General features: G+C 49.7%; 7 protein-coding genes across 7 annotated transcripts; 5 read left to right on the top strand and 2 right to left on the bottom strand.

Moving 5' to 3' along the window:
• Positions 1 to 768: 768 nt before the first annotated feature.
• Positions 769 to 2,118, top strand: A1O5_05509 (uncharacterized protein; the record flags this gene model as incomplete). The annotated part of the gene is made up of 3 exons (XM_007746110.1): positions 769 to 1,123; positions 1,179 to 1,757; positions 1,805 to 2,118. 3 exons carry the CDS (start codon positions 769 to 771, stop codon positions 2,116 to 2,118), a joined length of 1,248 nt encoding a protein of 415 aa, XP_007744300.1.
• Positions 2,119 to 3,739: 1,621 nt separating this feature from the next.
• Positions 3,740 to 4,985, bottom strand: A1O5_05508 (uncharacterized protein; the record flags this gene model as incomplete). The annotated part of the gene is made up of 5 exons (XM_007746109.1): positions 3,740 to 3,844; positions 3,903 to 4,082; positions 4,129 to 4,551; positions 4,639 to 4,791; positions 4,845 to 4,985. The coding sequence occupies 5 exons, from the start codon at positions 4,983 to 4,985 to the stop codon at positions 3,740 to 3,742; spliced, it is 1,002 nt and encodes a 333-aa protein (XP_007744299.1).
• Positions 4,986 to 5,838: 853 nt separating this feature from the next.
• On the top strand, positions 5,839 to 7,162 carry A1O5_05507 (uncharacterized protein; the record flags this gene model as incomplete). Its single annotated transcript, XM_007746108.1, has 3 exons — positions 5,839 to 6,147; positions 6,222 to 6,540; positions 6,591 to 7,162. The coding sequence occupies 3 exons, from the start codon at positions 5,839 to 5,841 to the stop codon at positions 7,160 to 7,162; spliced, it is 1,200 nt and encodes a 399-aa protein (XP_007744298.1).
• Positions 7,163 to 7,396: 234 nt separating this feature from the next.
• On the bottom strand, positions 7,397 to 7,947 carry A1O5_05506 (NADPH2:quinone reductase; the record flags this gene model as incomplete). Its single annotated transcript, XM_007746107.1, has 2 exons — positions 7,397 to 7,766; positions 7,841 to 7,947. 2 exons carry the CDS (start codon positions 7,945 to 7,947, stop codon positions 7,397 to 7,399), a joined length of 477 nt encoding a protein of 158 aa, XP_007744297.1.
• A 1,651-nt stretch (positions 7,948 to 9,598) lies between these two features.
• A1O5_05505 (folylpolyglutamate synthase) lies at positions 9,599 to 10,029 on the top strand (the record flags this gene model as incomplete). The annotated part of the gene is made up of 1 exon (XM_007746106.1): positions 9,599 to 10,029. A coding segment is annotated over exon 1 (201 nt), but the record flags the coding sequence as incomplete, so codon positions are not given.
• A 1,420-nt stretch (positions 10,030 to 11,449) lies between these two features.
• On the top strand, positions 11,450 to 13,331 carry A1O5_05504 (uncharacterized protein; the record flags this gene model as incomplete). The annotated part of the gene is made up of 5 exons (XM_007746105.1): positions 11,450 to 11,735; positions 11,788 to 11,890; positions 11,947 to 12,179; positions 12,275 to 12,740; positions 12,767 to 13,331. The coding sequence occupies 5 exons, from the start codon at positions 11,450 to 11,452 to the stop codon at positions 13,329 to 13,331; spliced, it is 1,653 nt and encodes a 550-aa protein (XP_007744295.1).
• Positions 13,332 to 17,247: 3,916 nt separating this feature from the next.
• On the top strand, positions 17,248 to 19,176 carry A1O5_05503 (uncharacterized protein; the record flags this gene model as incomplete). The annotated part of the gene is made up of 7 exons (XM_007746104.1): positions 17,248 to 17,344; positions 17,406 to 18,035; positions 18,100 to 18,354; positions 18,408 to 18,553; positions 18,619 to 18,758; positions 18,818 to 18,948; positions 19,016 to 19,176. The coding sequence occupies 7 exons, from the start codon at positions 17,248 to 17,250 to the stop codon at positions 19,174 to 19,176; spliced, it is 1,560 nt and encodes a 519-aa protein (XP_007744294.1).
• Between the last annotated feature and the right edge of the window lie 604 nt (positions 19,177 to 19,780).

The raw sequence follows: 19,780 nt of genomic DNA, 5'->3' as shown, positions 1-19,780 counted from the left end.
AGTCAGACTTAAGGCACATTGAATGTTGACAAGGACAGAAGGAGTTGGAAAAGGCAAGGCCAGGAAGCAGTGAGTCGACATTCAGCTCCCCCAGTCAACCCCGCAACTCGGTGCCGTACTTTGGGCCTGCTTGGTCTGGAAACATTCCCCACCACCTCGAAGGGGCCCCAGCGGCCAGCGCCAAGTCTGGGGAAATCTTCAGAGCTCGGTACACAGCAGCCGTCGTCTGCATCCTAGCGTTCCATCCTCTACTTTCTTTGGTAAAATGCGCCCGGAATCTATATATCTGGCATTTCGCATTCTGCCGGATTGCAGAGCTGTGAGTGGAGGGGAGAACAGAAGCCTCATTCAAGCATTCTTTCAGCCCGCGTCCCTCCATGCCCCATAGACGATGCCCTCCTACGGGGTCAATTTCGTCGCCACGGGAATGAAAGGGTGAGTTCTAGACCTATTCGATTGGCTCAACGATATCCGTCGGAAGTTGCAGACCAATTGGCGCCGACTTCTTCAGAAGCTGCCCACTGTGGTTCTTCCAATGACCAGCGCCACAGACCTCTGTCAGATTCTTGCAAGGGGTTTCACGGGTCAATTGCGACATCCCCGAGATTCTTTGCCTTCCGTACGGCATTTGTACTTTACCGAACCAGCAGTATCTCGTTTTTGAGCTTGAGGCATGGCATAGGCTTGTGGTCTTGTGGAGCTAGGGAGCGGTGATACATAGTTGTATCGGTTTACTCTGCATGTCACCAGAATGCGGATCAGTTCAACATGGAACCCCTTCCGCATCAGGAGCATAAGTTTCAGAAGCTGAAACAGCACTTGCAGGAGGTGCTTCGAGAAAGTGCAGAGGGTGAACCATTGAGGCTTGCCGTGCTTGACGTTCTAAACAATGCGGTAGCTACCGCTCAGCTGCCTGGAGAGCGGGTGTGGGAGATCATGGTTCGTGTGAGTTTCAGATTCGATTCCGGACATATGGCCACGCTGCTAACGGGCGAGCAGCCTCACGAATTCGCTGTCGTCAGAATTGCCCTGGAGCTCGACATTCCCGAAATCCTCTCACGAAGTAATGAGCGCACCGCGAAAGAATTGGCTCAGCAGACTGGTGCAGAGGAATCTCTGATCAGTAATAAGGAAACTTTTGGGACATGTGCCGAGTGCCCTTGCTGACTTTTGAACAGTTCGCGTCATGCGGTTTTGTGTTACCTTAAGGCTGTTTGAAGAGGTTGGAACGCGAACATACCGATTAACATCCATGTTGTTGCACCTTGCCGTCGACAAGCAAATGTCCAATGCGGCTAAATTCATGTGGGATGTGATAGGCAAGGCAGTCCTTCATCTGCCAGAATACCTGGTCCAAACAGACCACCACATACCCCCAGGAAGGCCTGGAGTATGGGAGCTTACCTATGGAAAAGGCACAGACTTCTTCTCCCTGATCTCAAAGCAGTCAAAATTGATGCAGCAGTTCCATGATATGATGGCCGTGCAGAGGTATCGGCGGCCCGATTGGTTCGACATATACCCAGTGGAGGAAGCGGTGATCGGGGGCTTCGACCCAAGTGTTGGCGGTGTGCTGCTCGTTGACATTGGCGGTAGCCGAGGACACGAGTTGAAGAAGTTCAAGGACAGGTTCCCGCACGCCGAGGGGAAGCTGGTCTTGGAGGATCTGCCTGAAGTTGTAGATCTATCTCCCTATAGCGAGACTGACGGGATTACCAAAATCGGGCATAACTTTTTCTCCAGCCAACCCATCGAAGGTGAGGCGCAGCATGTTTGCAATCTCCGCACAGGACTGACAAGACAGGAGCACGGGTGTACTATATGAGGTCCATTCTGCATGATTGGGACGATGAAAGAGTCCGGGAAATTCTTCGCAACATTGTTCCGGCCATGAGAAGGGGTTATTCGAGGTTGTTGATCAATGACTGGGTGATACCAGATACGGGTGCAGCGCTTTATCCATGCTTACAGGATATTAACATGCTGGCACTGTTTTCGGCTATGGAACGCAGTGAGTCTCACTTCAGGGAGTTGCTGGAATCCGTGGGTCTGCAACTGAACAATGTCTGGGGCAGCCCGACCCATGAAAGATGTGTGGAAGCGATACTCCGAGACTAGTGGAACTTAGGAATAGCTATCCTAACCCTGTCTTGCCCTGGCAAGTCCCTGAAAGGGAAATTGAGGCATTGTTTCTGGGCGCGCTCCGACGCATTTTCCCCCCCTATCCTATTTTACTAGTAAAACAGCCAATAGAAGAGTCTAATAGAGGAAGTTATTCATCTCACCTATTCGTTATTGCCATGGCACATATCCCACAGACGCATTGGCATACACCTCACAGTGTGCGTATACGGGCGTACGCATAAGCCGCACGCAATAGACGACTTCTCAGTCCTAGGCGCCACCCTCTGTTGATGAGAGCTCTATTTCTTCTCGAGAACGTACGGTAAGCGACCGGTTTTCGAATTTCATATCAACAGACCCTCGGCGCCTTCTTCATAGTACAACTCGAGGTAAAACTCGTAGTGGAAAGAAAAAACTAACTGAAAGAGATATTCGTGCCGTGGAACATGTACTCCGACAAGGAGGCTACGACAATCGTACCTTGTCGTGGCAGAATCTAGCGCTAGAGGTAGGACCAGACGTCTTTTGGAGGACTCTTCAAAGCGCTCTACAAGAGAAAGGCTATCGGCGCTGTCTAGCCTTGTCAGCGCATTACACTTCAATCGTCTATCGCAGAGCGACGAGTTCAGTTTGCAATCCAAAATGCTGGCCTTACGTCCACAGCCTTGCGATTGGCATAACTTTAGGTTTTCCGATGAGGTTTATCTAGGCTACAGATCGCAAGGACTTGTATAGGTTGCTCGCCGTCCAGACGAAGCTTATTGCTCTTTCGCCGTACAGTATAAAAGCAACCACGGAAGGAGGATAAGAAGAGAGTTCACTGGTGGGCAGCAGTCGAATAATAACTACAAAAGCCCGCTATATCGATACTATACACCGAATACAAACAGTAAGATGACTCAGATGATATATATCCAGTTGTTGAGTCTCAAGAAATTCTCAATAGCTTGAAAATACAGTGCCAGAGGAGGACAGCTGTGAGACTGAGAACCGTCATGTTGATGACGTAAATAGATAGCATTGGTCTGTTCTCTGATGTGTCCATCTATCTATGCTTTCAGAGAGTTCTCTCCTGTTTACATAAACAATTGGCCTGTGTCAGGAGAGCCATTCCTAAAACTTTCTTGGTGATGCCACTCCTGGCAATGCCGTCCTGCTGGAAATTACGCTGGCGGTCAAACGGCTCTGATGCTCGATCTGTGTCCCTGTATGCCAAACCAATAGCACGCAGTTCACTCTCAACCAATGGATAGAGGGTATGCCGCAACAACTGCAAACTGTAATCGATACACAGAACCAGATGATGCCCTACTAGCTAGTTGCAATTGCATTCCAATTGATGCACTCTCTCTAGTTGTAATAACTTACAGTGGTGGGTAGAATCGAGCTGAGAATCTAGCGCCTCATATTTCAACATGGAACAATGGCTTAGGATTTGGGACACTCTGCGTTCTTTTTCGGTGCCTGCCAAACTTCACAGCAGCACATTGATCCTATCCGGCTTGACACTGCGAATGGTCCGTAATTCGAGGAGGACACATGTTGGCATGCTGTCATAAATCCTTTGAAAACAGAAAAATTGAGCCAATCTTGATAGTCTCTTTCCCTATACATCTCACACGAGCACTTGCTTCGAGTACTTTTGGTGTAAGTCCGGATACCACTTCTGGCCAACATCAGGGTGGCTAAATATCCGATTTCTCAGTTGCGCTTCTCCAAACTACCAATCGATCAGTTGCTTGCCCAAACAGGCCATTGGTCATGAGGCTGTAGCTTACACATTCATACAATGGCGAGATCAGCTCGCTGGGGACGTCCACTGCCCTCTTCTTCTTGTCATCTGAAACTGGTATCTTTGCAACAATCTCCTGGGTCGACTTCTTGAGTTCTTCGAGCCGCAGATTTAAGTTGACAGCCTGGAAAAAGGGAATACTGTAGCGGGTTGTCGCTGTTGGTGCCTGAAAAGGTCAGCGTGGGTATTCAATGCATTCTGCGTAGGCTCACCACTACGCGATGGGTCGTTCCACTGCAGACGCCACCAGTGATTGCTTCAAAGCCTTGCGCCACATTCACGACTAAACTGCCAGGAATGGGTGTCGCATCAATCCACACACCCGATTTGTTTAACACTTGAAGCCCTCCGACGCTGTCTTGGGCAAGGAACGTGAAGAAACCAATGGAGTCCTTGTGGGGACCGACGCCTTGTGAGCCTGGAGTTGCCGACGGATATTTCACAAACTTTAGCCTCGACATCTTACCGAAAAATTGATCGAAAGTATCAGCGGGAAGAGAGAGACATTCTGCGACAAAGTGGACAAATTCTCTGCCCAAAGCCGACATAGCGGTGGTATATCGCTCGACCAGGTCTCTGATGCGGTCGTTCGGAAATCGCGAAGGCCCTTCCAGTCTCTGCCAGAAAGGATCCCCCTAATTCCATTCTTCGCATTGAGTCCCGAAGTCAAACTGCTGTAGAATAGTCAGTTTAAATTGTGTATGTGCAAGCGCGCAATGAACCTCTCGTATATCTCGCTGGTTTGCCGTTGTCTCAGCTCCCAGGCCAGTATAGCCCAGGAAATGGGGAGACTGCAGCATCTCAACTGATCGTTTCTGTTCAGGGGAGAGCGAGAACACTTCTGGTAGGCTCGCGTGTGCCTCCTCGATCAAAGACTGTTCTCAAGCCTTAGATGGGTCTTCGTACGAAAACCACGCTGTCCACTTACCTCCAAACCAGTATTCGCCAAATACAGGAATCCAACATTAAATACAGCGTCTTGGAGAATTGCAAGCTCTGCTTTTTTGGTCGCAGGGTCTCTGAGACGCCCGAAGTTTACCAGGGGAATCGACGTGAATGAGGTAGACATGTTGTATTCCGCAGCACAGAGGACAGACACAGATCTAGAAGTCAACGTGGAAACACCTTTACTGTTTGTTATTCCTTCGAAAGCTGCGTTCCTATTCCGTCGCCTCTATATAGCCCGAACTTGTCACGGGATCGCTGGCATGGTGATAGAAGCTCCACGAACATGCCGGCGGAATGGGGCGGCGCAGGATAGTGGTTGCGGAGGCCTCCAAAAGAATGCCCCAAGATGCGGGTATCGCTGGTGATCGAAAAGGGCCCGGTAATGGAATCAAGCCCCTGTTCAGGGCAAAGTTGGATGTACTTGCCAGGGCCCCAACAGCACACTGGGCAGTCAGTTAGACGAATTGTGTTGTGCCTGTCTTTTACTGGTCTACCCTATATCCGTCGGATACCCTTTTAGGGGATGTGGGTTGATTGCTGCTATCCCCAGAACCTAAGAATACTGTACGGAGTAGGATGGAGGATGAAAAGGTGTAGCCTGGAGCCGAGGCGGGAGGGAATGGATAAATGGGGTTACCCGATCCGCAGCAAGTGCCAGTCAGGTCTGAACGAGCGATTTAGATGTGGAGACTGAGCCCCTTAAACCTTGGATGAGGTAGCCTAGCGTGTACCATGTGCCACACGAACTGGCCCAAGATGTCCGATAGTAGGGAGCAGAGCTCCGGATCGTGTCGGGCATTTGGATTCTTGGGTGAAAATGGGAATGACGCGGCTTCCGCGACTCTATAAACAAAACGTCGATTCCAAAGTTGGAAGGTCCCATCATGAGCTTGTCTTTCTAGAAGTGTGCATCTCGATTCCAACCTCTCTGTCCGCTCCCTCTCTGCAGCCTGTTTGCGTAAAGTCTCTCCAATATGGTGTCCCACTCGCATCGCAATCCACCATTTCGTGCCGAGCAGGTCGGCTCTTTTCTGCGACCTCAATATCTACTACAAGCGCGTCATGCATGGAACGAAAAGGAAGCGTCAGACGAGGAGCTTCGCAAGGTTGAAGACAAGGCAATCATAGAGGTCGTCAAGCTGCAGCAGGATTATGGGTATCATGCAATCAATGATGGCGAATATCGTCGCCATATGTTCTGGGGTACTTTCTGGCCCAATCTCGAGGGCATGAAAGAAGTTGTTGGACCTGATCCAGATATTTTTCGTCCCTATATTCCAGATGTGGCGGCATTTCTTGAGATATAGCTGACCCCTTCTCTTGACCCAGGATAAATGATAACAAAGGACACTGCCAGAAAAACCACAAACCAGGTGAGACTGTCATCTGCGTTGGTAAGATCAAGCACAGCCCAGCGGCATCAAAGGCACATATCGAGCAGCTCCATTATCTCCAAAATATACTGCCTAAGGAGGAACATGGAAAGATCAAACTGACCATTCCTGCTCCAAACTGGTACCATCTCCGCTACAAGGAGGGCTCGGCCTATCCCAAGGATGTTTACAAGTCCGACGACGAATATTTCGTCGATGTCATCCAGGCCTTTCAGACGGAATTGCAAGTCCTTTATGACCAGGGTCTGCGCAATGTGCAGATCGACGACCCCAACATCTGCTGTGAGTTTCGCTCTAGCTGCTATCAACTCATTCGCTAATTTCAGAGGCAGACTTCTGCAATTCAAACATGGTTGAAAATTTTGACAATGATGAAACCAACACGTGCACTGCAGATGAGCTATTCGAAAAGTATATTGATGTTTACAACAGGATCATGAGCAAATGTCCGGAGAATCTTCACGTTGGAGTCCATCTGTGCCGTGGCAATTTTGTTAAGTCAAGACATTTCACCGAGGGAGCTTATGACCGTATAGCCATTCGGCTCTTGCAGAACCTTCAAGTACACACTTTCTATTTGGAGTTCGACACCGAGAGAGATGGAGGATTTGCACCCCTACAATACTTGCCACCGAATAAAACCGTCATACTCGGTGTTGTGAGCAGTAAGTATCCAAAGCTAGAGGACCTGGACAAAACTGTTGCGAGAGTTCATGAGGCCGCGAAGTGGGTCTCAAAGGGGCAAGGCTGCAGCGAGAAGGAGGCTTTGAATCAGCTAGGCGTAAGCCCCCAGTGTGGCTTCGCTAGCCACAGCAGTGGTAATGCCATTACCTGGGACGACATGCTGGCCAAGCTGAAACTCGTCCGGGATGTGGCAGATAGAGTCTGGCCTGGTGAGCCATGAGAATACTGTGTTCCTTAAAGAGGCAATGCACATGTCAAATCTCGAATTGGGCTACGGCTCTTGCAGTCTTCAAAAGATCCATGTCGAAAGATCTTTGTAGATATTCAATTATCTACCTTCACAATCAATTTCCCGATCGTCCTCTGCCCAGTCAAATCATCGTGAGCTTCGCTACCTGTGTTAAGACTATACTCTCCTCCTATCGGTACAGAGATATTCTTCTTGTCTAACAGCTCAAGCAGTTGCTAAGCCCTTTCCATAAATTCCTCTCTTCCGGCGATATAATTTGCCAGAGTTCGGACGGACCACCTTCACATTCTTCTTGCTCAGGTCCAGAAGGTTAAAGTCGGTTACTGGTCTAATGCTGTTGCTGCCATACGACATGAGGGTGTCCTTTATCCGCGTAGCTGCTAGGTCATCGGTAAATGTGGACTTTCCAATGCCACTTAGCACAGCATGGCAACCTTTCCCACCGGTCAACTTCAGGACCTGAGACAGCACGCTTTGTTCGCGGAAGTCGATCACATGATCACACCCATGCTGCTTTGCAATCTCGGCATTCTGTTCCGTTGATACTGTGCCATAATTCCAGCTCCTTCCCGCCCTATAATTCCAGACAATTTGATGGGATACAATCCACTGCGTGGATAGGTGTCGACAAAGTTGACTCCGGCGTACTCGACTTTGACCAAAATCTCGTCGTCCTTTATCTCTGGCACCGGCACGTCGTCCTCAACGCGGAGGACGGAGGAGTCACCAGTGGAATGAAAACACACTGCTATCATTATGCGGGGGTGAGACGGGAAGATGCTAACGGTCTGGCCTGTGTGGCAGGCGTAGGATGACGACTTAAGCAACAGCAAATGTGTTGACCATGCCAAGGCCTAAGAACCACCAAAAAGCCTACCCATCGATCTCAAAGGCCAAAATTCCGCCCAGTGCGGCCGGGAAGATTGAGCGATGACAAATACGAGTGTTTGACGACCAAGTTCCCTGGATATCATTGCACAAGTCGCCTTCACGCCTTGAGATCGCCTGAACGGGAAGCCGTGCAATTGGGACACGGGGAGCTGACGGGCCCAATTGTAGCTAATTGGATGTGTGGCATTCCGAGTCAAATTTGCCCCCTCATTAGCATCACCCTCGTTGGCCCCAGTTTAGTCCTGACACCGAGCAGCATGGTCAGTCGCAGCGGAGAGCGGTTGCTATCTCGCAGATCACATGAGCTTTTATGTATTCCGCAGCTAGTGCCTTCAAAGCAAAGCTTGAATTGCCATGCATGGGGTATCCAGGGAAAAGAGTGACCATCAAGTTTGTACGCGAGGCTTAAGAGTCCTTGATATAGCCAGCTTGATGCACTGTGAAGTACAGGAGGAGAGACATAGAGCTCGAAGGGACATTCGGGCTCTCTGCTCGAGTTATATAGTTATCCAGCTGAGACATTCCCCCCTGATTTACTAGGTCTTGGTGATTCAATGGCCTTCGAAGGAGTTCTGAGTGAGCGTAAAGGATTGTTTGCTGATTGCCAAAGAGATTGATCGCTACTTAGGCCAGGACGGTCTTAATATATAGCAATTGGTTCAGGGGTTACATGGTCACGTGACAGAGCAATCAATGTCACGTGGCCACGAAGGCGGTCACACGCGCAATCCGAGGGTCTCTCAAGGTTGTGCCGTGACAACGGACTGAAGACGTTCAAGAGGACGGTCGACGGGTTGGAAAGAGAAGTATTCTGGTTATTAGAGTTTGATTTTATCCTTATACCCCGAAGCTGCGTGACTAATTCATAGTCACTCTCGTGGACAGACTTGTTTTCGTGCGTGGAACACACCGACAAGCCAGTTAATGCGCTTGGGCAAACTCAACGCTGATGACACAGTTTTAGCACGGAGAGTACTAATTCGATTCTCCTTAGATTCCTTGTAAAGCTCTAGTCATTGCTCTTTGTTCTGGCTGTCGCAGGCTAGCATGTTAAGCGGCATGGCCTCTAGGATGTTATTGAGCGCATCCGCAGGAAGCACTAAAAATGGGATGGTCGACCGGATCACGGACATTGTCTGCATAACTCGAGGCTCACTCATTTTTTGAGTCTCCCCTTCCGAAGTCACCTTGGAGCACAGCATGAGTTGTGCGATAGTCCAATGCCTATCCGGCCGACTCGTCACCGTTGATCCCTGGTCATGCTGCAGGAGCGAGTCACTTACTCCAGCCACATTCCGCATCCGGCGGGATCCCCTCAAAAAAAAAAAGTCCCTGTAACGAATGGCTGCGCGGTTTTATGTTTGGGATGAACTTGCCACTTCCATCCGTAGTAGATGTCTAGGGAACCCGGAATACTTCCGTGTCTGGACCAGTACATAGCTATAATAATAGCCTGACGGTCCTTTGGATCCCTTCTAGAGTCCACCATATCCTCTTTAAGTCATAGACTGTACCATTCGGGAAAGGATTCAGGTCAATGACCAACCAAAAGTAGGGAGCTCTCTGTGAAATGCTTCTTTGAGGTGTGGGATCAACTGTCTTCTCAGGATTTGCAGGTGGCGGAGGGCAAGGAGAAATGGCCTTGCTTTCTCCCGCATTCAGCACTAGTGGCATTTCACACCTTCATTAGGGAAGAGATTGAGGCAGCAATCATTGAGACGGATCATGGCGGAGTATGTGATGCTATGAATTTTCTTGATAAACTCGTCATCACTGGTATTACTACCATCGGACTGGATTATATTGCGCGACTCGGTCTCTCCGTCGAAAATGTGCCCTGGCATAAAGCAGAAATTTTCAAATCGGGTGCGCCTGCTTTCTCCTCATCTCAAGATCAAGTAGTTGTTTCAATACTATATGCCCGAGCCGCAGAGAAAGGGGGTGTGACTCTTCAAATTCGTGGGGGATCTGACGGTTCCGAATGATGCAATGGCTCTCTTCAAGTGTCAGTATAAAAAATCGATTGCTCTGTAGCTCTTGCTCTTGCGAGTGCTGTGCTTGAGCATAAAACATCCCCAGAGCATCACCACCTAACCTCCTCCTCTGGCGTCTCGCAAGGGACTGAGTGGTTTGCCTGGGCGGGGAAGTTCGAAGTCAGTGGAAGGAATGAATCAATGGTTATAGCCAGTGAGAGCATTCAAAAAGGTAGACGAATCGCTGACGACAACTGGACATCGTTAACGCTTCGGGAAGCAATATTGCAACACACCCCATTGACCACGGGCGAAACCAGCGCGTTCCTTTGCAGATCATCCAGGCTTTGCTGTTGCGAGAACACAGGTGCTTCATCCAGCGGGATGACGCAGCCCTGTATCTCGCCCAGGTCAAGGACGCACTCGAAATATTTTTTCCGACGCCTTCAGCTTTGTTACAGAGGTTTCCATATATGACACTATACAGTGGCTTTCGACATGTTCAGCGACTCTTTCCGCAGTTGTTGTCTCATGTACAACGACGGAAAGGTTTGTCACTCACAAATTGTGGGATGAGATTTGGCATAACAGAAAACTCACGAGATAAGAAGCAATGCGCTCAGCAGTCCAGACGTTCGAGAGCTTGAGCAGTCTTATTCAATGGATGGAATGTCATTCCTGCTGTTTTCAGAATCTTAAAACAAATGCTCTGGGAATGGAGATGATAAGCGATCTAGTAGCCGGAGGTTCCTCCACTATCGCGGACCAGTGAGGTTTGGGAAGTTTGAATAAGTCTTAAGCCTGCAATGAGACAGCGTGCCATTTTCCATCGTTTGGGTCCCCTCTTTGTACTGTACCCCACGAGTACTTGTAGGCATTTCTGTGCACGGGATTAGTTGAACCAATCACGCTGAGGTATGGCCAGCTGACGGAATAAAGCCTCCGAGCCTACCCCTAATTTTCGGAACAAAGCCTCCAATCAGCACTGCTTTATGCGTAATCTGGCTCTTGGGCTCAATCCTCTCATCCGCCCATGTCAGTCCGAGTGGTGGACATACATTCCCCGAATAGTCCCTAGGAAGAGTGTCCTCAAGCTAACTTATACAACAAAGCCACTGCCACCCTAACTCCCTGCCAATCGAGCTTCTCTTGGTCGAGGCGCTTCTGCGGCACCTCTCCTATGCCTAGAGCCCTGAAAATTCCGTTTATTGTCTGTGGAGGTTCTTGAATCACATTGGCTGCACTTACCCCGGATCTCTTTGGGCGGCATCGCAACCACTCCATTCTCCGAAGTATAAGGACATGTCTCTCCACGACTTAACGCGGTTCTCAGCTACAGAGAACTCCTAGCCGTCCCATACCTTCTTACCAAATATACCACTCGATCGAAACCATGCCTCAGGAAATCACGTCTGTTGATAGCAATCAGTCCATCTACCGGGCTGCCCCCGGCACTGAGATTCTGTACGACATTGCTGAAGACGGCCTAGGATCTCGCAGGCTACACGATCTTCAGCATGTCGAATCAGGAGATGGCCATCTGCTGCTCGTTCCTCAGCCATCCTTGACCGATCCCAACGATCCTTTGCGTTGGCCCACCCTCAAGAAATGGGTCACTTTCTTTTACGCCTTGGGCTATTCCTTCATGGGTGCTGTCACTGGGCCTATCATGACTGCTTGTAAGAGCTATTAGGCCATTGAGGTGACTATTGAGCTAATCAGTGCCGCCAGGGATGGTAGAAGGCGCGACTTTCTACAAGACATCCATTCAACGGATGACCTACACGGTTGGCGCGACACTCATATGCCAGGGCGTTGCGACTACCCTATGGATGTTCGATAGCTCTTCGCGCTATTTTGCTTGTTTCCGAGTACTCATGTACGTGACAGGCCATTCGCTGTAAAATATGGTCGGCGACCAGTCTACCTCTTCTCAAACACGCTGATGGGTGTCGGCTGTATCTGGCTGGCGATTGCCAGCAAAACTACGTACACATCTTTCCTTGTCGGTCGAGCCTTCCTTGGTGTCTTCGAAGCTCCTATCGAATCCATCGTGCCGAGCACAATCACAGATATTTTCTTCTTACACGACCGAGGTGCTAAGGTCTCGTACTATGGACTAAGTGAGTACTCACTTCGACAAGAGTTTGGGCATACCTCGAGTCCTCGATAATGCACCTTAAATCGAATTTTGTCTTTTCTAAAGCAACCTTTACAGGCATCCTAGGAGGAAACGAGCTTGGGCCGATGTTGTCGGCACTCATCATTCAAAGTCTCGGGATGGCCTGGACATTTTATATTGTGGCGACCTTTATTTTCGCCCTCTCGATCGGTCAGTTCCTCCACATGCCGGAAACAATGTATCTCGGGGCTCGACCTACGTTAGATTTCCAGCAGATTGTGACCGACGCTGGTAAGGACTCTGAAGGAGTGTCTCAGATTGAGGTCGTCGAACTGAATACTTTCACCGTCCCGAAAAAGACTTTCTTACGGGAGCTATCTTTCTGGGGCCTAAATGACAAGAGTGTCTCCTTGTGGCAGGCCTTCGCGCGACCATTCGTACTGCTTGCTTATCCCACCGTAATCTGGTCATGTTGTTGTTATGGATTGGCAATAAGCTGGAATGTTATCATGGCCACCACAAATGGACACGCCACCGTGAGTGCAGGATATCTTATCCTTGGGTGTCATAAATTACTAAAATCAACAGGCCGTATTCATTCAGCCCAGCTGCTCAGGGTCTCATCTTTGGTTCCCCCTTGATCGGGTCCCTTGTCGGCACTTACGTGTGCGGTCCCGCGGCCGATAACGTTGCGAATTTCTTGACGCGCCGCAATAATGGTATCAGAGAGCCGGAAATGCGTCTTCCAACCTGCGTCATCGCCGCTGCTTTGACAGTCATCGGCTATCTAATTGCTGCTTTATGTCTTCACTATCAGACACACTGGGCTGGACCTATTATTGGCTACGGTATCCTAAGCGCTGGTGGTCAAATGGGCGCCACCATTGCCATGAGCTACGCACTAGATTGCCATCAAGAGCTGAGTGTCGAGCTCATGGTAACGCTGGCTTCCATGAAGAGCGCGATAGCCTGGATCTGGACATGGGTGATCAATGACTGGTTGATCCGAGACGGCCCTCTAGTAGTCCTGATGGTGGTCATGGCTGTCAACCTAGTGGTGTATGCATCTGCAATGGTCCTATACGTCAAGAGTAAAGCCATCAGGATCTGGCTACACGAAAATAACTTCATGCGGGCCTGTAAGCTCGCTTGAGAAGCCTCAGACGAGATAGGTATATCTTCGTGAGGGATGAGGTTGCGGATGAGATTGGAATGGTATTGAAGAAGCACAGTACTCGGCGCCTAGTTCAGCTGCGAAAGATGATCATTTGATGCAATGGCCATAAGAACAATTTCTTAGGCAGACCACTTCGGCAAATCGCCAGCGATTCCCACACTAATAATTTTTAATCTACCACGATAGATAGTAGGCAGAGCGCATTCCGAAACCGTTCTATACTCTCTACTTATATTGTAACAAGGCAAGGTGGCTGTGCTGTGATGGGCCGTGCTGGGCTGGTAGAGCGGTGGCAGGGAGGAAAAGTTGTCTAGTCACATGTCAAACCAAAATGGGCTTGCAGAGAGGGGGGTGCGGAACAGTTTACAGTGCTGGCAGTGTGCCATTTCTTTACAGTTTGAGCAGAGTATCATGAATTCTATGGCTTTTTGGCGCTGTCTACCTAATTCCTGAGTGTTTTTATCAGTTCTGTCCTGTTCCTCGATGCTGCCGCTGTGCTAGGTGTTCGTTGCTCTAGCCGCTGCCTCTCTGGGTGGTGTTGGTGGTGGTGTTGGTAGTGGTGTTGTCTTGTCAGTATCAACCAGAAGCGCGTTCTCGATTCCCGATCTGCTGGACAGGCCTCTGTGCGTTGTTGCACGTGCACGCCGAACCCTGAAGTGCTCTGTTACAGTAATATCCTTCGTATACTCAGCGTATCTACAGAGACTCAAAGCCTTAAAGAGGCTTTGAGCAGAAAAGGGGAGAGGGTGCGGCTTTTATACGTTCCTCCCCCGTTTAGCGTCTTGGCCCCTTTGCTGTGTTTGTTCTGTAGAATTCCGGGAACATTCCCTAACATCTGTCTGAAACAGGCGCCTAGCCGAGGGGCAACTATGGCCGATTTCCAGAGCGCCAGATTGGGCTCACGGCGTTTCGCTCAGTGATGTTCAGCTAAAGGCTCAGTTAATGCTCAGGTTAAAGCGGCCTTCACTCACCCACTAGGATCAAAAACCGTATATAGCGATTTAGGTTTTTCGTTCTCGAGTAATCTGGGTACGACGCGGGGAATGCGGTCTCAACAACCTGAACGTGTCCAAGTGCTTCCGCCAATCAGAAGCCAAGATTTATGGGCTCCGATACCCCTTTTCCGCCAGCCTTGCCGGCTCCAAAAGAAGTTGTTTCCACCTTAATCAGCATTTTTTTGATCTTGAAACCCCTTGCTCTCAGACAGAAGACTACCTGCGAAGGAGCTTTGCAGTTGCTCGAAGTGGCCACAGGTGCGGGATAGTCTTCGCCCTAGTCAAGTCGCTCTGCACAACGCCTGTTCCCAGCCACTGGACCATCAAGGCTACCTACACCGTTCTACTGGGATATCGATCGGGACGCTGTCGGTAGCTTTGGCTATCCTGTCTGTAGGGTATTAGAGTAAGCAGCCAGCGAGACAAACCCCACCCAAGGCCCCACAACCGCCCAAGATCACTGTCGGACGGACTGTCGCTGCTCCGACCCCAGGGATCACGTAGACGGACACTGGGGACCTTGGGTCCACTATAGCCGTGACCGCCATGAAACTCTCTACCTGGAGTCCGTACATCCTAATCATGTCATCACTTCGACCTGTGTAGAAGGCTGCCCTGGAAGGGCACAAGATACTCACCGCACAAAGAGACAGTCTCTGTGCAGGATTGTCTTTGGGGAGGTTTCATTGTTAACCTTTCCGAGCTTTGGGATGTACTAGTCGGAGGCTTTGTGAGAAAGACGACATCAACCATTTCTTGGCCATGGGGCTCTTGTTAAGGCCAAGCTTCAAAACTTCGGGGGTGGGAGGAGGGGAAAGAAGTTGGCATGGGTTCATCTAGTGTCTATTTCGTAGCTATGCCGGAGATATATTCAATCGAAGACACGTGGACACTTAGGTCCTGATCTGGAAAGAATCCACCGCAGCACGAGATTCACGCTTTTTTGTGTCAGCAGGACGCCTGATTGACCTCACGCCGTGAGAGATTGACTCTGCAGCCCAAAGACATTAGCCGCCAAGTCAGTGTGTCGGAAATCCTGCTTCTTCTGGGGGTTCAGTATACTAGTATGTATAGGGCACACAAAGCACAATAACAAACAGTTCTTCGGAACAGGTAAACATACTGCTGTAAAGGCAATTTAGACCGTCATCTCAAATTCCTCCGCGACAAGCACTAGGACCATTTGAAGCCCCGCCAGCGATTGACATTCCAGGCTGTATATAAAGATACCCTGTACTCGCTCGACCCGTCGGTGTCACTCCTAACGCCCTGGATGTCGGAAACCAGCTCAACGGAGTGGCCAGTATCTCTGGTCTTGCTTCCACGGACTCAACTGGGAGGAGATCCACTTGCATGGTGAGTACACCTTCTTCGAGTCTATAAACTTGATCTGGGACCATACTGACCTTGAAGCCGTGCAAAACAGATAAGCCTGCAGAAACGGCCTCTCGCCTAGCCTCATCTCCATCCTCTCCCTCAAGACGGGTCACCATGCCCGCTCTGCCCATTATCTTTCCGCGCTCATCATCATACACACCAAATCCCGAGATCGTGGCGATCACCGAGGACACAGCAAACATGAAGCTCGACGGCGAGCAGAGCCGTGTCGATGGGGACTGGTAAAATGTGAGAGTAGAGTCACGAGAGCGGCCTGAATCAAGAAGTGCGGGATCGGTGAGGATCTTCACTGTCGAGGGGGGGAACGTGGAGGGTACTCCAACTTTTCGTTGCTGCACCGTTGGTCGTTATGGATGCGTGCATGGGCAAAAGGCGGTTTGAACAGGGACATCAACGGTTTTCCACCCCTAGGCTGTGGGCTATCGACAACAAAAAGAACCTTTACTTCTCCCTGCTCGAAGACACCCCTGGGTCCTTTCCGCTTTTTCTTTTTTTGGTCGACACTTGGTATTTCAGCAAATGCGCAGTACGTTGTAATAGACACACCCGAGATCAACGGCCGCAAGCATCTCGATCAAGCAGCACAATTTGCCGTATTAGTCGAGAAATTCTAAGCGCGGACACAAGAGTAGATAGAGGTTAGACCGCTAAGCCATAGCTTCTCATACATACAAGATGCTGCAATCAACCATATCACGTCTGCTGTCTCCTATCATGGATTGCAGCCGCTTCACACCATTGTTACAGGAACCAGTCTTCCCCGACTTGCAGAGGAGGCTCTAGGCTGCGACTTCATCGGACTTCTGGAGGAACGGATCATTGAGCTATTGTAAAGGGCATGGATGACAACGACGGAATTATGGTTGGGCGGGTCTGTTCAGGAATTCGCATGGCTTATGATGGGAGAGACTCTGGGGCTCTCGTCGCCTTTCAGCAGGAGGGTTCTCAGCGAATAGATACCAAGATACTCAGCGCCGAATCTTCACGTCCCGAAAGTCCGTTTCCGTTTCTGAACCTGATTATCCCGCCCTTTCACCTGAGCGATGACCAAGCCACTTTGAGCTGTAGCTGGTCTTTAGCCTCTAGTTCAGTTGCTCGTAGAAAATATTATACTTATATCGGCGAGAGATTTTGATCAGCTAACCAAGTCCAGAGGGAAGGACTGGTTGGTGGATTGCTATGATATCGGAAATAGCTGTACCCCGAGGGGCTCCAACTCCGAGAGTGGGGAAGAGTGGACGAGGTGGCGGGGATTTAAGGCGAGAGGGGAAAGGGCGCGCCTTTGCCGGGTATTTGCGGCCATTAATACCCGAGACTTGGACTCTTTGCTCCCTGGAATCTGGCTGGTAAGCACATAAAGGCATTACGTTCCAGAGAGTAACCAACCTGTATGGACCTAGGTATGCTCGAATGCCCTGGGATTACCCGTCATTTTGCAATTGGTCGATGCGAATAGCGTCTTAACGTGCACTATCAACCAGTTTTTAGTCCGAGACAACATGTCCACCATGCTCGAGCACCCTCTAGTGCCTCCAGTGGACTCGGTCATCGTGGGACTTGAATACGCTTGTGTCCTGCTTCTCCTCACGGTCACAGGTAGGTTATCAGCCTGCAGGGCCCAAAATCAATCGGAATCGAGTGCTAAGTGACATGGCAGGGATCTGTTGGACTTACCGCAACAAGGGTTTCTGGACATCAGACTCCGCCAATGCGAAATGGATTGGTGGTCCAAAGGGGAAGCCTTTCACAGGAAATCTTCAGGAACTCAAAACGAATGGCGCCGCCAGCTGCGAGGCCTGGTACTCCTTGTACAAGCAATACGGACCTGCATACGAGATGACGGTTCCATTCTTTCGCATGCACATTATCAATCATCCCACCTATCTCGAGCATATCCAGAAGCATAACAGCAGGAACTACATACGCGGCAGGTTCGCTCGTAATATGTTCGGACCGCTTCATAGAGGCGGCATTTTCGTCGCAGACGGCGTGGAATGGCAAACGCAACGTAAAGCAGCCTCCCGTGCATTCAGCAAGCGCAACTTCGAGACTCATATTACGCAATCTGTTCATTATTGGCTGGATATTCTCCTACGGCTTCTCTCGAACTTGGCTAAGGAGCAGATAGAGTTCAACTTCCAGGAAGTGATGGGCCGTCTTATGTTCTGCCTCTTCCTCCGAATTGCCTTCCATGAGGATAGGCTCGCTCTAGATATTATGTCTGATGATCCAAAGTGCCTGGAATCAAAGCCGGATTACGTCGAGGCCTTCGATCAAGCTACTCATTGTAAGTGATCCACTTCCATCTCAACTGACACTCTCTCCACAGTGGCTAATCTACTTCATTATAGTATTTGACAGAAGGAGACGCGATCCTCTATGGAGGATAACCGAGAAGCTCTCTGGCGAAGATACTATCTCGAAGAGAGCCGTGGATCTCTTTTATAAACAGATTGATTATCTTATCGAGAAGCGTCTCGATGCGATGAAGAATGGTTATAAACCTAACCCAGACGCTGGGGTTGACCTTCTTGACCTATTTTTGCAGTCGACAACTGACAAATACACTCTCGGTGGAATGGTGTTCTCTTTTCTCTCAGCTGGCCGTAAGTCATAATCTTACAGACTTTGGCCTCGTAATGACCTTATGTGAATATAGGAGACACAACGACATACAACACATCGTGGTTTATCAAGGAGATTCACCATAAGCAAAACCAACATCTAAATGCTTTGAACAAGATTCGGGCTGAGATCGAGGACCTTGGCTTCACTAGTGGTTACCTTAACTACACAGATGCGCCGGTGAGTCAAGAACCCAGAGCTAGACTTAACCATCGAGATTGTCGAGCTGACTTTATATCTTGTAGAGGTTACGATTTACGAATGCCCTGTGGGACGAGTGCACTCGACTTAACACTGTGTCTCCGGCCGGTCAGTTGGAGGCGGCTGAGGACGATATTCTCCCCGCGGTACCTGAGCTAAATATGCCTCCTCGTCGGATTAAGAAGTAGGTTTTATCTTCCTTCTGTGCCCATTAACGAGTTAACATTGATTGATCTTCCACAGAGGCGATGTTGTTAGCTATCAGAACTATGTTATGGCTCGCATGCCGGAAATCTGGGGAGAGGACGCCGCGGTCTTCAACCCATACCGATGGCTCAAGGAGAACGGGGAAAGCATCTCATACAGTCCATTTAGTAAGCCCAGGAGCCCGCTTTCGAGAACGAAGAATGTTGCTGCGATTGCTGACTTCGCCATCTACAGAATATCACGCGTGGAATGCCGGACCGCGCAGCTGTCTCGGACGTCCACTCGCCACGTACGAGGGCATCACTATTACAGTCGCGATCCTCCAACGCTTCGATATCATTCTATCAGACGATAGCAGGACATATAGGCCACTTGCTGCCTTGAACATGGTATGATTATTCTTTCTCTGAGCTTGTGGAACCATGAATGTACGCTGACGTCGGCGTCTCGACAGGGTATTCAAGGCGGTCTTCCCATGCGAGTGAGAGAAAGAAAGAATTCTTGAAGCTTGAAAGCCTACACCCGATTCTTGGAGGCCCAGCGTTGGCGAAATTTTCCCCAACGATGAGGCCAGTGTGACCCGCTAATCGTGGAGAGCGTTGTATGTATCTGTTGAGGTAGCCACAGTGGGTAGCTGAGAGGTTTCTCGCAACGTCGAGGGCTTCAGGAAGGGTTGCCAGTACAGATTCAAGGACTTCCCAAGGATTGAAAGATTACTCTTCTTCACCGGCGATTGTGCATATGAACCACAATGGCCTCGATTCAGAGATGATGGACTGATACAATCCAAGACAGAATACAATATACTGCAAGAACTAGGTACGAAAGGCAATAGTCTTTGCCTTAGCAAGAATTCTTTTCCCCCCAAGAGGATAGGGGGGAAGTGGAAGTATTGCATTTTCTATTCGGCGCATTGCTCGTTTAGACTGCATTATTCCCAGTCCAGACTGTGCGCCTGTCAATCTTTGGTTCTCGCGACACTTGATTCCCATGGGACAC

The sequence above is a fragment of the Cladophialophora psammophila genome, assembly GCF_000585535.1.
Source record: "Cladophialophora psammophila CBS 110553 chromosome Unknown aczJe-supercont1.7, whole genome shotgun sequence".
NCBI classification, from domain to species: domain Eukaryota; kingdom Fungi; phylum Ascomycota; class Eurotiomycetes; order Chaetothyriales; family Herpotrichiellaceae; genus Cladophialophora; species Cladophialophora psammophila.
Note: the sequence above shows the minus strand (reverse complement) of the source record. Positions and strands in the feature narration are given on the sequence as shown.